Here is a 14,774-nt window from a genome sequence, read left to right on the forward strand (position 1 = left end):
GACCAGGCTCATGGCGGGCTGCACCACAGGGGCTATGGCTGTAGCATTTGCTCAGCCTACTGATGTGGTGAAAGTGCGCTTCCAGGCGGAGGTCCGAGTGGGAGACTGTGAGAGAAGATACAACAGCACAATAGATGCTTATAAGACCATTGCTCGAGATGAGGGCGTTAGAGGACTTTGGAAAGGTAATGTAGTCATATTTCTCTATTAACACATTAATATGTAAACATTAATATAATCATGATCAGAATATAATTATGATATTCATATGCATTTTCAGGGTGTATGCCAAACATCACTCGTAATGCCATAGTGAACTGTGCAGAGCTGGTGACTTATGACATGATCAAAGAGCTTATTCTGAAGTACGACCTCATGACAGGTATGCACAAGATCTCCATATCCACATCTCAGATATTCTGATTTCTTAATCAAGTTCTCGATAATGGCCTTTCTCAATAGATAACCTGCCCTGCCACTTCACTGCTGCCTTTGGGGCAGGTTTCTGCACCACAGTGGTGGCCTCTCCTGTGGATGTGGTCAAGACACGTTTCATGAACTCAGCAGCTGGACAGTACGGCAGTGCCATCAACTGTGCCTTCATCATGTTAAAGAATGAAGGACCCAAGGCTTTCTACAAAGGGTAAGGATGTGCCTGTACACCTACAGTATGTTCACTTACAATGCTATAACCCCTCCATTTCTGATTCAGATTCATGCCATCTTTCCTCCGATTGGGATCCTGGAATATTGTGATGTTTGTTACATATGAACAAATCAAAAGAGGGATGACCCGAGCGCAGCAGTACTGGGAGTCACCATTTTGACACACAGAAACTCAGCATGGTTTTTAGAAATGAAGCAAAACAATTTACAGTGACCCCAGGGGCTGGAAGTGACCAGTAGTGAAATAAGCAAAGAGGTACCAGCAGAAATCCTGAACAGAGCAGTGACTATATCAAGGAAAAGCATAAGCTGTTATAGTAGCACTGTGAACAAGGTCATTAACTCTGGATGCCAAATGATGGAAGAAGCTTTAGGGAACTTTTCAGGGAATCTAAGCTCTTAAATGATAATTCAGGTTTGAAAATTCTGTAATTCCAGTAAATGTTACGCACAAAGTAAACCAGCAGGCTGGTTACGATAGAGATCTGTTTACATGTAGTGTATTTTATTTAAATTTTAATATTTTGTATGTTATGTATTGTTTATATCTTTAATTTTTTTGGGCATGTTCTCAACATTTTAAATATGTTGTTTATAAGTGATTATTGCTGATCAATAAACAAACAAAATAAAAATATTGTATGCGCATCTCTTTGATGATATATGTTATAGATATGAATCACTAGAAGCTGCAAATCTATCTGATGTTACCTTTTATCTGAGCTACAGTGAGTTATCAAACAGAGAGATAAACAGCTATCTAGACAAACATGAGCTCTTCACAATCACTTTCAATGTCGGAGAAGAAAACAAGACAGAACATTATCTTAAATAGGAGCCCACTGTTATATAGGCAAATTAAATCAAGACTTGCCCTGGAATTGACAAAAATGTTGATTGTATGTTTAAAGCTTTTCTACCAGTAATGCTAGGGATTCTGTATCTATTATCTCCATAACTCAGTAACAATCTGAGTTTTTTTTTCTTTCTTAATTTTACCAAGCTCTTGCACACACGTTTAAAAGCAAAGCTTTCTAGGAATTATAATATTCTACTCTATAAATCAGTTAACAGTGAACTGGATAACTTTCCTAATGTACATAGGAATACGGAGCTAATTTTGTGGGTGTACATAGTGTTCCCGGTCTATTCAGGATGACTCAGCATGTTTTTAGTGTGGTGTTCTCTCAGTAAACAAGGATGCAACAATCAGTAAAAGCTTTTAAGTTCATTGTGTGAAAGAAATGCAGTACTTAATTTGAAAGCAATTTGAGAATTAAAGTATTATTTCAAGTGTGTTCAGTTTTGATGTTCTGGTTCAGTTAGGCTCCCTCATCTCAAATAAAAATTGATTTAACTAAATAAAACTAGATAAAAAGTTATTTAATAAGTTGGATAAAAAAGTTACTAACATACAAGCCAAAGATGTTTGTGTGTCCATGGGTAGTTGTGAGGCAGTCTGTGCAGCAGGAAGCTTGTTTATAGAGGGGAAGGGCCTAAGAGGAACATCTGTCATGCAGTGACGTCACCACCCTTTACAAACACTATTTAAAGAAGGCTTCCTCTTTGTTCAGCCATTGTATGCCAACTTTCACAGGCTCAGGTTACGCCAAGCCAAAGCAGCTCCTTTTAACATTATTACCTCGGTGGAAACACAGGCAGTTACATTTTTCTACTAAATAAGGTAAGCATTGTTTAAGATTCACACTCCTTCCTATCTGTCTTAATATGTATATGTTTATCTTATATTTGCCTTATATTCTCAGATCTTTGGAGTATGAACTTAAGCCACAATAATTTCACAACGGTTTCTATGGAAAACAAAAGAACCCAAATTATAGCTGGGACAAAATTTAGCCAGAGAGATGCCTTTAGAGAAGCCTGATCCTAAGCATTTGTCCAAACAGCTTTAAAGGTAAGTGCTTAAATTATGATTACATACAGCATACCGTTTAAGGTAATCTTTTAATGTTTAATTGCTTTCAGATTTGCAACAAGTCACCTTATCTTTTGTTCCAATAAACACTTCTTGTTCAAATCTTCAAAACGTTTGGAAAAATGGTGGGATTTAAGCCTGCAGATGTGCCTCCAACAGCAGCAGTAAAGTTTATCGGAGCAGGAACTGCAGCCTGCATTGCCGATCTGCTCACATTTCCATTGGACACAGCCAAAGTGCGGCTACAGGTGAATACTTGGTCAATATCTACTTTTCATTGAGTTGTTGTTGGCAGTTTCCATTTAATCTTAATCGGTTTAAATGTCATGTGAGAACAGTGTGACCGGCATGCAGAGGTAGTCAAAGTGCTGCATTCCAGATATACCTGTCAAAATTACTCCAACATAAGTAAAAGTAGCTCAGTCACTTACAGTTAAATTATTTAATGAAGAAATTACTTAAGTATTGAAGTGTTTTTGTGTTGTGAATGTTAGCGTTGAGGAATTAAATAAAAAATTACATACAAAAGCTGTGAAAACTCCTCCACAAAAGTAACAAGTACTTTGAGTTGTTTTTTTTTTTAGTAATGTAAGGAGCAGAATGTATAATATTTAACTTTCAAATGTAGTGGAGGGAAAGTAAAAAGTATTAAACAAAAATTCAAAGACTACAGACACTACTACAGATCCTCAAAAACTGTTCTTAGGTAAATTTGCTAAAAGTTACTGACCATCTATTCTGGCATGTTGTTCTTTACCTGTCAGATCCAGGGAGAGGCAGGAAAAGCTTGTAAGGGCTCTGTCGTCAAGTATCGTGGAGTGCTTGGGACTATCACCACTATGGTCCGCACTGAGGGCCCCAGGAGCCTGTACAGTGGGTTGGTGGCAGGGCTTCAGAGGCAGATGAGTTTTGCTTCAGTTCGGATTGGCCTTTATGACACTGTCAAACAGTTCTACACTAAAGGCTCAGAGCGTGAGTGCTAGCATTGTCTGTTCGTTTTCAGAAGGCTGGTATCTGCTCACCTGTAACATCTCTTCTGTTTCAGATGCAGGCATTGGCAGTCGTCTCATGGCAGGATGCACCACTGGAGCTCTGGCAGTTGCTGTTGCCCAACCCACTGATGTGGTCAAAGTGCGTTTCCAGGCCCAGGCCAGGTCCACTGGTAATATGAAGCGCTACAGCAGCACTCTCAATGCCTACAGCACCATTGCCAAAGAGGAGGGTATTTCTGGACTGTGGAAAGGTAATACTGAAGTGTGTTTATACTATAGCAAAATATTCAACTGAAGGCAATAAAAAAAAGTATTCTGTGTATTCTGCAGGTACAGCCCCAAACATCGCACGTAATGCAATTGTCAACTGCTCAGAACTGGTAACCTATGACTTTATCAAAGACTTACTCCTTAACTCCACCCCAATGACTGGTAACCGAGTGTCATAAATGAAGATTATAATGAAAAAACGTTCAAAAAATAAATCTATTTTTCTTTATTCACAGACACTCTGCCTTGTCACTTTGTGTCAGCCTTTGGAGCAGGCCTCGTCACAACAGTGATTGCATCTCCAGTAGATGTGGTCAAAACCAGGTACATGAACTCTGCCCTTGGCCAATATGGCAGTGTGCTGAATTGTGCTGTTACCATGATGTCCAAAGAGGGCCCTCAGGCCTTTTACAAAGGGTAAGCCTAGTTCAAACTGGCCTATAACTGATGACCATGCAGTGTAAGGATATTTGTTGTTTTCTTTCAGGTTCATGCCATCTTTCCTACGTCTGGGCTCATGGAACGTTGTGATGTTTGTGACCTATGAGCAGCTGAAACGAGCAATGATGACAGTGAATTTAAACTACAAACCTCTGTGACCAAATGATGTTGAGCAAATGTTAAAATATTAGCAATTTATTTTAAGTACAGATACAAAGGTTCAAATGAAACTGTTCTAATGTCTTAACATAACATTTTGTACATTATTGTTTTAATAACGCAGTGCCTGTTTAATCAGAAGTTTACTTTCAGCTGAAAGTTTCTCAGGGAAGTGGATGTCAAATGTAAAGATGAGGTCTCCTTTTTGTGAAGGGTCATGTGACAGCGGCATTCCCTCTTCAGGCACCACTTTTTTGTACAATGGGCTGAAGTTATGGAAAAAAATAATGTTATAGGCTACAGAATAAGTTTATTATACTGATTATACTGATAACAATGGTACTTACTGCACAATTTCATTGAATGGAATCTTAATTAGCCTGCCATCCAGAGTCTCTACTTCAACAGAGAAACCAGTCAGCGCCTTTGTACAAAATATTAAAATATCAGCACACTTGGTGATTACTTGGTATTGGTACAGTCAGTCTTGCTTCTTTAATTATTCTTACCATCTCCAGTGACACTTGAGCATGGTAAATTAAATCATTATCAATTCTCTCAAACATAGGGTGAGGCTTCTGTCGTACAATAAACACTATGTCGGCAGCGATGTTGTTAGGGCCCTGAAGTGACATATAAAACCAAAGCCTTGGTTAGAATGTATATTGTCACAATAGGGATGCACATCTACTGAAATGGCAAGTTATTTTCAGCTGAATACAATAACACAAATTACAACAATGGTGACTGGTGCCACTTACTGGATGTAAATAAGACTGTAACCACACTAAAGTAACCTACAACAAGGATTTAGACTTATTTTACAAAGACAGTTTAGTTAATATCCGTTTCCAAACTTTTTGCTGTGTAAAAGTTATCACAAGAATGGTAGTAGTTCAATATATCAGTATATTTCTAGGCAAACTCAGAAAAAGGCTAAGGGCTAAGAAAAAATGATCCTCCTATACAGTCTATATCATCCAAAATATTTTCATGTAGACAATAGACAAATTATAAAACAGTGGTTTAAACTTGACATAGTCAGCACCAAGGATATCTACTGATTAGAATTTTAAGATATCTAAAAAAATTTGAGTCCTATCTGACCTGATCCCCCTCTTTAGGAAACGTTATTCTTGTGCCCTCTTTCCATCCAGGCTTCACAGTCACAGTCAGAATCTTATCTCTGATGCTGGACGTGCAGCCATCATCATTCATGACCTACAACAAACCCATAATGTACAGTCAGGGTATGGGTATTGTCTAGTTATCTGGAAAAAATCATGTTTTTATCAGTATTTACTTTGCGCGATATCTTTATTTTTTTCATGCATCCATGGAAAAGGTCATCTAAGGACAAATAGAGATCTCGTTCAATGGGATCATCCTTAAACTTATTCTCCCCTGTGGTCAGGCCACCAAACTGAAGAGGAAGATCGCTTATGTAAAAATCTGAAAAGAAAAAAATATAATCATGATTTAATAATTTATTAATTAGACATTTTTGCTCTCAGACCTTTATGTTCATTACCTGAAAATGGATTGTTACTCCCAAAAAACTCTTTGAATGTTTTCTCCGGATTGTCATGGTAGGCATATTTTGAAGACCAAGCACCATCTTTGGAAAATTCAATAGGTATGCCACCCTTTAAACCATCATCTCCAAATTTATCATAGGTGGCCTTTTTACGAACTGTTTCAAAAAGAACAAGGACATGTAATATAAATATTATAGACATGCATTACTGTGAGCAGGCTAAACTCTCAACAGAGATATAATCTGGTGGCATCACCTGCATGCCCCATCGAAAGATAAGATTGTCACATTTCAGATATTATTTCAGTATTTCAGAGACAGACAAAGCAACTCCATCTCCACCAGAAAATTAGCATTTACTGCAGCTGTAACGGTAGTAATATTTTGTAGAGCACTCCGAAAATCATTCCCAAACCAAACTTACGGTCACTTAAAACATCAAAAGCTTCACCCAGTTGCCGAAATCTCTCATAGCTTCCTGGTTCTCTGTTACTGGCTGGGTGAAACTTCCGTGCAAGGCGTCGGTATCTAAATATATTGTTGGATTCAATATTTGGTCAACAAAACTGCAAGAGTTACTTTTCATTGTGTTAAAAAATTAACTTACGCCTTTTTAATGTCTGCATCCGTCGCGTTTCTGCTTATTTCTAGAATCTCGTAATAGTCTCGTCCCATTGTCCAAATAAATTAAAGTAGTTAACAAAAATAAAAGTTACTTATTTATAACATAAATAAACAACAAAGATGAACATTTGGTTTCGAACCCAAAAATTAACACCCATCAGTTTAACCCCCTCAGTGTTGGTTTCCTTGGTAACTGCTCTCTCGCGAGATTTCCAAAACTTATTATAACACTTAGCCAGAAGATGTCGCTGTAGATGCCCTGACGGTGCATTAGAAGTGTATGTTATTCCTGGGTTTCAGATGACTTAGACCTAAATTAGTCAGTGAAGACTTGCCTGCAAATCCAAAAAGATTGAGTCTGGATTTTTCCAGGCAAAAGGAAGACAGGTGCAAGTACAATTTATATTAACTAAATAATTAATGTACTTGTTCTTTTTGATTTTTGAACATTTCATTCATACCCCCCATCCAGAAATATGACATTTGAAAGCAGTATGCAGCAGTGTGAAGTGTATTTTATTCTTTAATTTAAAACAATTTATGACAGACGTTAAAGATTACAATGCAATACAAATTCTCTTCCAAATATTCACACAAATACAAATTGCACTGTTATCATTATGACCAATCAGCCAGTTAGAAGTGTTCTGGATAAGGGCAGTCAAATGTAGATGCATATTAAATTGGCAGGAACTGTCCCAAATGCAAACAGATTAACAGTCATAAAGATAAATGAAATTGGTAGAAATAAATATTGCAAGTAATAATGGATTAAATACACAAAATTAATTGTTACTAACAACAACAAAAAATCAATAACAAAAGTAAAAATAGGCAAAAACAAAGTATTCTTAACATCATCCCAAACAAGACTATGAACCCAAAGCAAAGAAATCATCTATGTTTACACTTCAAAAGGCATTTGTTCAAATCTATGATATTTCAGGATTTATGAACATGAGCTGAAACTTTTCAAACACTATGACCAAATCATCATTTTAACCTATCATAGCGGTTGTCTCTCATAAAATCATGAACAATCTGTCGAATAAAAACAAAGTAGAAAATGGAAGCCAAGGTAAAATCAACTATAACTGTCAGTTGATGGGAGCAGGAGCATGAGATATAGTGGTGACAGCTTTGTCCTTGTGGTCATTGCCATTTGTGGCGACACTAACTCCAGGTGCTTCTTCGGAATTTAGTGTTACTCATTTCAAATGCTGCTTTTTGGTGGGAGGTGGGAATGCTCTGAAACTATCATGGATGTGATTTTCTCTGAAGTTGCATAACAAGTTTGTAAACACTGAAGATTAAGGTTGTAATCTTTTCCACATCCACAAAGAGCTTTGGTGACAGTATTACAGATGAGTGCTAGATACTTTTCAAATGATATGAAAATAACACTTCCTGATGTTAACTTATTTCTTTGGAAACCTCCATACACCAACAACACTCCTTTATCTTCACTAGACCAAGCACCACCTGTGATTATGGTTTCTCTTTACCAGTGCAAATATTCAATTCATAAGTGACGTGTGACTTTCAGAGACTTGCTGAGAGATTTAACTTGCACAACAGCGTAACTGATGTAGTGTTCATGTACTGGAGAGAGGGTTTATGATAGATATATTTACTGTACAAGAAATGAGTGTTGGTTTAACAGAGATCTAGTTGTTAACTACATTAGCACGCACAGCCTCCTTCACTGTTGGGCTGTTCTGGAGGCTTCTCCAGTTTTATGTCAATCACTGGGGGGAGGGTTGAGTCAAGGAGAAACAGAATATTTTTACATATTCAATTATAAAATAAGTGCAGTTATTTCTTTATGAAGGATACTGTCCTCTCTACTCTTGTCCTGTGTGGCATCCATGCCAGGAAGTGCAGCTGCCACTCGACGGAAAAGCTGTGCAAATTGGGAATTTGGTTATTAAAATGTAACAAAATTAAAACACACAAATCTGTATTTAGACTCATGGAAAGTCACTCAAAAGTTCACACAAAGAAAGACATCCATAACACTGTAATATGCTGTAGCCTTGCTGTTGAGCTTGTATCCTTTGGATGATAGATGTTTTAAATGAAAGTTTTAATGGGAAATGTTTTATCATCCCACATCACTAAAGAAGCAACAAATAAATGACTGCATGCAGATTCCACAGCAACCAGCTTGTTGGTCTAAACTGATCTAAAAGAACACATTTACAAACCCTTACCCACCTCTAGGCCTGATGTGAAAACTGTTGGAAAAATTACAATCAAATCTAAACTTACAGGGTGGGAGAGAGCTTGAAAAATACATCCACACATCACTAATGAAAGTGGAGACATGCGTGTGTGAAATAGAAGCCATCAGAAGAGCATGAGCTACACAGACACAGAATAAGGTGCATAGGCTCTACCTGTTTGACATTGTAGCCTGTCTTTGCACTTGTCTCAATAAACAGAACATTCATCTCTTTTGCCCTCTGCTCTCCCTCCTCTGTGGTTATCTGTCTGCAATGGGCCACAACCACACACCACACATACAACCACAAGACAACAGGGGAAGAAAAATATTGATCATCATTAACTTGAAATATAAAAACAAGCCGTGCCCCTTCCTGCTGCTACTGCCATGTTCGCTGTACACCAAAAGCAACCACTTAAGACTTGAGAGATTTTCAGCAATATTAAATATAGTGAATTCAATATAGTACCCAAAAATTTGCTCATATAAGTGGTTAATTCTTGGATAGAAAGCCTAGGTAGCAGCATGTACAGGTCCAGAGCACGACTCACATTTCTTACCTGCTTTACATTGTAGCCTGCTTTCGCACTAGTCTCAATAAACATTACATTTAGTTCTTTGGCTTTCCGCTCACCCTCTTCAATAGATACTTGCCTGTAGTAGATAAATGGGATTAGGAGTTGCATAGGACAAATACAGACATAACAAATCAACTCGATAAAACTAGAAGAGTGTTGACATCCACATTGAGCAGTACTTGGGGGCTCTGATCTAAGTCTGCCCCAGAGAAAAGCTGAAGAACTCTGTATTGATGGTCCAGCAGTTAAAAATCAATGACTTCATTTGTATGCAGTCAAAGTACATGGTCCACCAGCAGCACAGATGCAGTGGGCAAAGAACAGATTACCTTTTGTCTGCGAGGTCTGTCTTGTTTCCAACCAACATAATGATGACGTCACCTCCTCTCTCAGTTCGAACGTCGTCAATCCACTTTGTTGTTTGCTGGAAGGAGTTGACATCTGGCACAAAGGGAGGGAACAGGAAATACAAGAAAATACCTTTACAACTGGTCAACTACCTCTGTAAGGATACACAATAAAGCCAATTTGTATGCATGTCCGTTTTAATCATATTTAAGACAGAAAAGATTGAGAATAAAGATATTGACTTGCTATACAAATACATTTTAGGGCAGCAAATACATTTAAAGCCATTTCAACATGAGTTCATGATTATTTACATTGAAATAAACATGTTGCCATGTTCCTAACCCTAGGTCAGTTTGGAAATTAAATTAATCAAAATATACTTACTTGTGATGTCATAAACAACAACAGCTGCAGCAGAATCGCGAATGTAACTTGGGATGAGACTGCGAAAGCGCTCCTGGCCTGCTGTGTCCCACAACTGCAACCTTATCTGTGAGACGGGAAGGAGATGGGAGGAAGAAGTAAAGGAAGAGAAAAATAAAAAACAAAAGGATGATAAAATGTACAAAATAACAATAAAAAGGAGAGAAATCAAGTAAAAAACAATGAGTAAATTATAAGTATATGATGGAGAATAGAGTAGAGGAGTTGAACAGAGCACAGACAAGGCAGAGTGAAGTGCATGCAGGTAGTGAAGGACCACCAGAAAGAACAAGCTGTCTGGGCCTGGGGGAAGAATAAAAACAATCACCCTTCACTTGTCACAACCCTCCGCTCCTGATCAAGTAAAGCGTCCCAGGTCATTTGAGAAGATGAGAACAGACATGACGGAGAAGTGAAGGAGGGGAAGGAAGAAGAGGAAGAAAATCTGTGTTGAGGGACAAAACAAACAGCAAAAGGGACGGTGCTCTACAAACCACACCACTTCACTCACACTTTGCGCGCTGTTGTGCATGTGTTCAAACTACAAAAACTTTTAATTAGATTGAAAAAGGCAATCTTCGGGGAACAGCATCAAGAATATAGTGAAGCAGACTATGTCCCATTATACCACACTTGGGCATAAAATTAGTATTGCAGTCTAGACAAGATAAGGAGTAGGTTGGACTTACTGTTCTGTCTTCAAGATACATGGTTTTTGACAGGAAGTCTATTCCTATTGTGGCCTGTAAGAAGATATTTAAGATTGTCAAGATTAGTCCTTTAGAATTACACAAAATTGTAGAAATGTAACACTACAATTAAAATAGAGATGGCATGAAATCTCTTACTTGATAAGTGTTGTCGAAGCTGTCGTACATGAACCGGGTGATAAGTGAAGTTTTCCCCACTGTGAGAGAATAGAAATAAACTCTTATAGAACATGGAATTACCCCAGCATAGGACAGTTAAAGTAAAGATAGATCTTACATGAAATTTGAATTTTCAAAACACAACATCGTTTTTTATTTTTTTTTAATAAAAGAGAGGCAATGGACAAAATACGCTTCGATTGGATGACAATTTGTCCTTAAGAAACTCGTCAGTACATTTGGATGTATTTGTTTAGCAGGGCAAATGTCAGCAGATCTGTTGTGTGCTGCTGAGCCGGGCGGATAATTTGTGAGCATCACAATGCAGTACACACCCTCGGTTTGATCTGACGTGTTATTAAATCTCAGCGCTACGTTTTGTGGACTTTAACCGAGATTGACAGCTACAGGCCACATACAATTTGATGTCACAGTGTATCGCTTTAGATTAACCTTGATAATTTTCTTCGGTGTTTATGTACTAAAGACAATACAGCTGTGATCGACACAATTATAATCTAAAGGGCTCCTGTATGCATCTCAAATTGTGGAACTACTGGCTGCCACCGCCCATAGAGGCATACAGTTATACCAACATAAAAAAATATAAAGTAATAATTCGTAATATAGTAACTTTGACGTAACATTATCCATTACAAGACCTACAAGCTGAAAAAAACTACGGGTTTGCAAGTACCAAGCTTAACATTACGCAGCTAAGGTTAGCAGCTAACCAGGTAAACACCCATATCAAATACTTAAAAGCATTACGCAGATGACGCAGATAATACACTGTCAGCTGTATTACATTCACACGTACCACTCTGCTCTCCAAGGAAAACCAGTTTGAATTTTCTTAAAGGATTCCCGAAGTCTCCGGCCGCAGACATGGCTGTAATCAACCAAGCTCCAACGATACTTTTCGAGCAGCTAGCCGCTAACGCTAGCTCACCAGCTGCTGTCAGATGTCAAAGGTTGACGGTTCAGGTTAGCCACCCCCTAAGCGGGTGTCCGAAAGGTGGTCCTATTTGAAGAATGTCAGTTTGATGCTTTATTTTACTTTAGGACAACAGACTAGCATAGACCGCTTAGCATGACTCTGACACATTAGCCTCCCTGCAAGTCTTCCTCGCGGCACTAAAGTTAGCACAGTTTGCCACGTACCACAAACCCAAGGGCGCCTCCTGCTGGATGCACAAATCACACCTTTGACACACGGGACAACACTGCTGCAGTGTTTGAAGGGAAATAAATATTCATGCTGATAAAAAAAAAAATAACAGAGCTTTAGGACTAGTGGGAGAATAATAAAAAGAAAGAGAAACATTTAATAAAAGACAACAAAATAAAATACATGTATTTTTGCATTATTTTTGTTTTACCGCTAGAGGGAGAGCTAACGCCACTGACGCAACATAAGTTCTCTGTTACTGTAAAATACAGCTATGAGCCATAAACTGCATTATAAAGTGAGCTAAGCAGTTTAACTTTCGTACTCTACTATCTCGTAAATCGTAATAATGTAAACCAGTGTGTAAAGATCTTTGGAGAGGCAGCTCGAATATTCTAAAGATGCATCATACAGCTTCAGGTATGTTTTTTTTTTTTTTTTTGATGATGAATAAGCAACACTTTCCATTTGGTTAAAACACCTCAACCTCTGTAAAGACCTTAGCCCAAAAAGTCCTTGATGCAAATATAAAATAAAACAAAAGGCCTATAATATAAAATAAAAGGCCTGCAATATGAAATAGGAGAAAGGGAGAACTAGTAATGTGTTCTGATGTTTGACATGTGATCAATTATTTAAGGCTAAAATCATGTAGTCTAAACCTACCCTGAAAATCACCAAGAATGTTATATTTTAAATTAAAGCATTATGTAAATGAGTCTAATTCATAGGTGTCAGCCTTATCTGAAGTACAGTGTCACTATTCACTCTGGTCATAGCCTTGCGACTTTATGTTCACTGCCTGCTGATCGCTGGAGTGCTAGTGATTGCAGAAAACTGTGGTGTGGCAGGTGTTACATCACTGTGAACATGGCTGATGACTATATAATGACACTTGCAGCTGTACTTTTATGGAAAAGCATTACAACTTTTCTTAAATAGCTTATATGAACATGAATGGATTACAGGTATTGCAAAAGTGTACCTCTCAGTTACATGGGACAGTATTCCAAAATTACAATCATGCACTCATGGGACCCTAATTTAAAAACAGTGTCAAAATAAATCATGAGGTAGCCCATAGTTTTGCATTATATTTATACTTTTAGTTTTAGTTGGCAAAAATATGACATTCATGAAAACAAAATATTTTAGTTAACAGAATTACCACTAGTGTAGCACCACAGTATACACACACTCTGAGGAGACCAAACATAGCGTCATCGCTGCTGGGCAAAGAACAGAGGGAGGTGAGGCCTGCTGCAGGGATCGCTAGTGGCAGCTGGGAAAGTGGGTCTGTTTCCAGCTCCCTGTTCACCAGCCCCTCCTGGCACTACTCCACAGTGAGACAGGTTATGTCTTATGGCATTAGAGGTGTAACATGTTCATATTCTAGTACATATGTAAGTGATTGGCGAATCTGACATTAGTGACCTTTAAGTATGCTGTGATTAGTTTTAGTTATTATTATAAATTAGTTGGAACTGTTATTATGTAATTATGTGTTATAGCTATCATTATCTTGGAAAATGTATTTTAAAATGGACTATATATATACTATATAATACATAAAAATGTAAATATTTAGGTCATTGTTTGCTTTTATTTTCCACATGTTTTGGGTACAGCATTTATAGGCCTACATTTGTTAGACTTCAAATACAGATGTAGCTAATTATTTATCATTGCACTAAAATAGACACCACTGCACCCATTTTTTAATTTTAAGTTTAACAAACAGAATTCCAATGATAACATTTCCTTTTATTACATTTTAGGTGATCAGTCCTATTCTTAAAAGACAGTTGTGTGTTCCAGTTGCTTGCTTGCAGTGTGTGCTTTTGCATGCCTGAGCTGGCTGTTCTAGGTCATTGAAGACACACCTGCGCCTCCCCTTAACTCATATTGGGCCATCTAGTGTTTGGGCTGCTCTTCTTGCAACAAACAAGCATTGAGATCCAAAGACTACCTCCACTTCCTACTCGCCCCCTTACACCATATGTCCTAGATGAGGGAAAGACCCCAAGTTCACTGAATATGCTGATTTAACACAATCTGTTTTTTGGGGGGGTTTGCTCCCATAATCTCATCCCTGCATTTCTAATTAATATGACATAAATATATTCCAAGTATTGATACATTTAAATATGCTGGTCATATGCCATACAACTGCATCATTTAATTGAGCAAAACTTGACTCAGTCTTGTAGATGGGAAAGCCTTGCTATGACTCACCCCATAAAAAGGTGGATGTGTAATGAAAAAAATGTAATAAAGTGGCTTCCTCTTTTTCTCCATGTATTCCAATGACATACCTGCATTTAATTTTTTACATGTTAATCCTGTGTTAAAGTATGCAAGCATTTAAAAGACATTTCTGCTAGATGTTCCAGAGATGTGTGTAATGGAGAGAGACTAACCCATTTCCACACCACCTTAACATAAACCTAATGAATGCAGCTTTCAATGTCACTGCAAAGTACAATACAGTGTTCATCTCTCCTGAGAGTGAGCAGAGTACAGAGGGCTT

The 14,774-nt window shown here is 37.8% G+C and overlaps 4 protein-coding genes across 6 annotated transcripts in view; 2 read left to right on the plus strand and 2 right to left on the minus strand.

The window, feature by feature from the left end:
• The window catches only part of LOC110168086 (mitochondrial uncoupling protein 2-like), a 2,276-nt gene extending 1,054 nt beyond the window's left edge, over window positions 1-1,222 (plus strand). Inside the window, exons 4-7 of the mRNA XM_020933494.2 lie at window positions 1-185; window positions 281-382; window positions 463-643; window positions 713-1,222. The exon at window positions 1-185 is cut by the window's left edge and continues 13 nt beyond it. Coding sequence (XP_020789153.1) covers window positions 1-185; window positions 281-382; window positions 463-643; window positions 713-827 — 583 coding nt within the window. The 3' untranslated portion in view covers window positions 828-1,222. The remainder of the gene's footprint in view (window positions 186-280; window positions 383-462; window positions 644-712) is intronic.
• A 998-nt stretch (window positions 1,223-2,220) lies between these two features.
• LOC110168140 (dicarboxylate carrier SLC25A8-like) lies at window positions 2,221-4,936 on the plus strand. Its single transcript, XM_020933552.2, has 8 exons — window positions 2,221-2,350; window positions 2,433-2,581; window positions 2,653-2,850; window positions 3,367-3,574; window positions 3,648-3,845; window positions 3,925-4,026; window positions 4,101-4,281; window positions 4,352-4,936. The coding sequence occupies exons 3-8, from the start codon at window positions 2,725-2,727 to the stop codon at window positions 4,461-4,463; spliced, it is 927 nt and encodes a 308-aa protein (XP_020789211.1). The 5' UTR covers window positions 2,221-2,350; window positions 2,433-2,581; window positions 2,653-2,724; the 3' UTR covers window positions 4,464-4,936.
• Window positions 4,485-6,867, minus strand: dnajb13 (DnaJ heat shock protein family (Hsp40) member B13). 2 transcript variants are annotated; one of them, XM_020933550.2, is made up of 8 exons: window positions 6,609-6,867; window positions 6,426-6,529; window positions 5,996-6,157; window positions 5,768-5,916; window positions 5,572-5,685; window positions 4,974-5,087; window positions 4,812-4,888; window positions 4,485-4,730 (listed from the first exon to the last, which is right to left on the minus strand). In XM_020933550.2, exons 1-8 carry the CDS (start codon window positions 6,674-6,676, stop codon window positions 4,577-4,579), a joined length of 942 nt encoding a protein of 313 aa, XP_020789209.2. In that variant the 5' UTR covers window positions 6,677-6,867; the 3' UTR covers window positions 4,485-4,576. The 2 variants fall into 2 exon arrangements, with proteins under 2 accessions (XP_020789209.2, XP_020789210.2); XM_020933551.2 differs by lacking the exon at window positions 6,609-6,867 and having other exon boundaries at window positions 6,258-6,499.
• A 253-nt stretch (window positions 6,868-7,120) lies between these two features.
• On the minus strand, window positions 7,121-12,222 carry rab6a (RAB6A, member RAS oncogene family). 2 transcript variants are annotated; one of them, XM_020933555.2, is made up of 8 exons: window positions 11,894-12,222; window positions 11,053-11,111; window positions 10,894-10,947; window positions 10,166-10,271; window positions 9,760-9,871; window positions 9,025-9,118; window positions 8,462-8,528; window positions 7,121-8,373 (listed from the first exon to the last, which is right to left on the minus strand). In XM_020933555.2, exons 1-8 carry the CDS (start codon window positions 11,961-11,963, stop codon window positions 8,309-8,311), a joined length of 627 nt encoding a protein of 208 aa, XP_020789214.1. In that variant the 5' UTR covers window positions 11,964-12,222; the 3' UTR covers window positions 7,121-8,308. The 2 variants fall into 2 exon arrangements, with proteins under 2 accessions (XP_020789214.1, XP_020789212.1); XM_020933553.2 differs by lacking the exon at window positions 9,025-9,118 and adding an exon at window positions 9,413-9,506.
• Between the last annotated feature and the right edge of the window lie 2,552 nt (window positions 12,223-14,774).

This window comes from Boleophthalmus pectinirostris, unplaced genomic scaffold (genome assembly GCF_026225935.1).
Source record: "Boleophthalmus pectinirostris isolate CB_2022bp ecotype Guang Dong unplaced genomic scaffold, ASM2622593v1 HiC_scaffold_12, whole genome shotgun sequence".
In the NCBI taxonomy this organism is placed as follows: domain Eukaryota; kingdom Metazoa; phylum Chordata; class Actinopteri; order Gobiiformes; family Gobiidae; genus Boleophthalmus; species Boleophthalmus pectinirostris.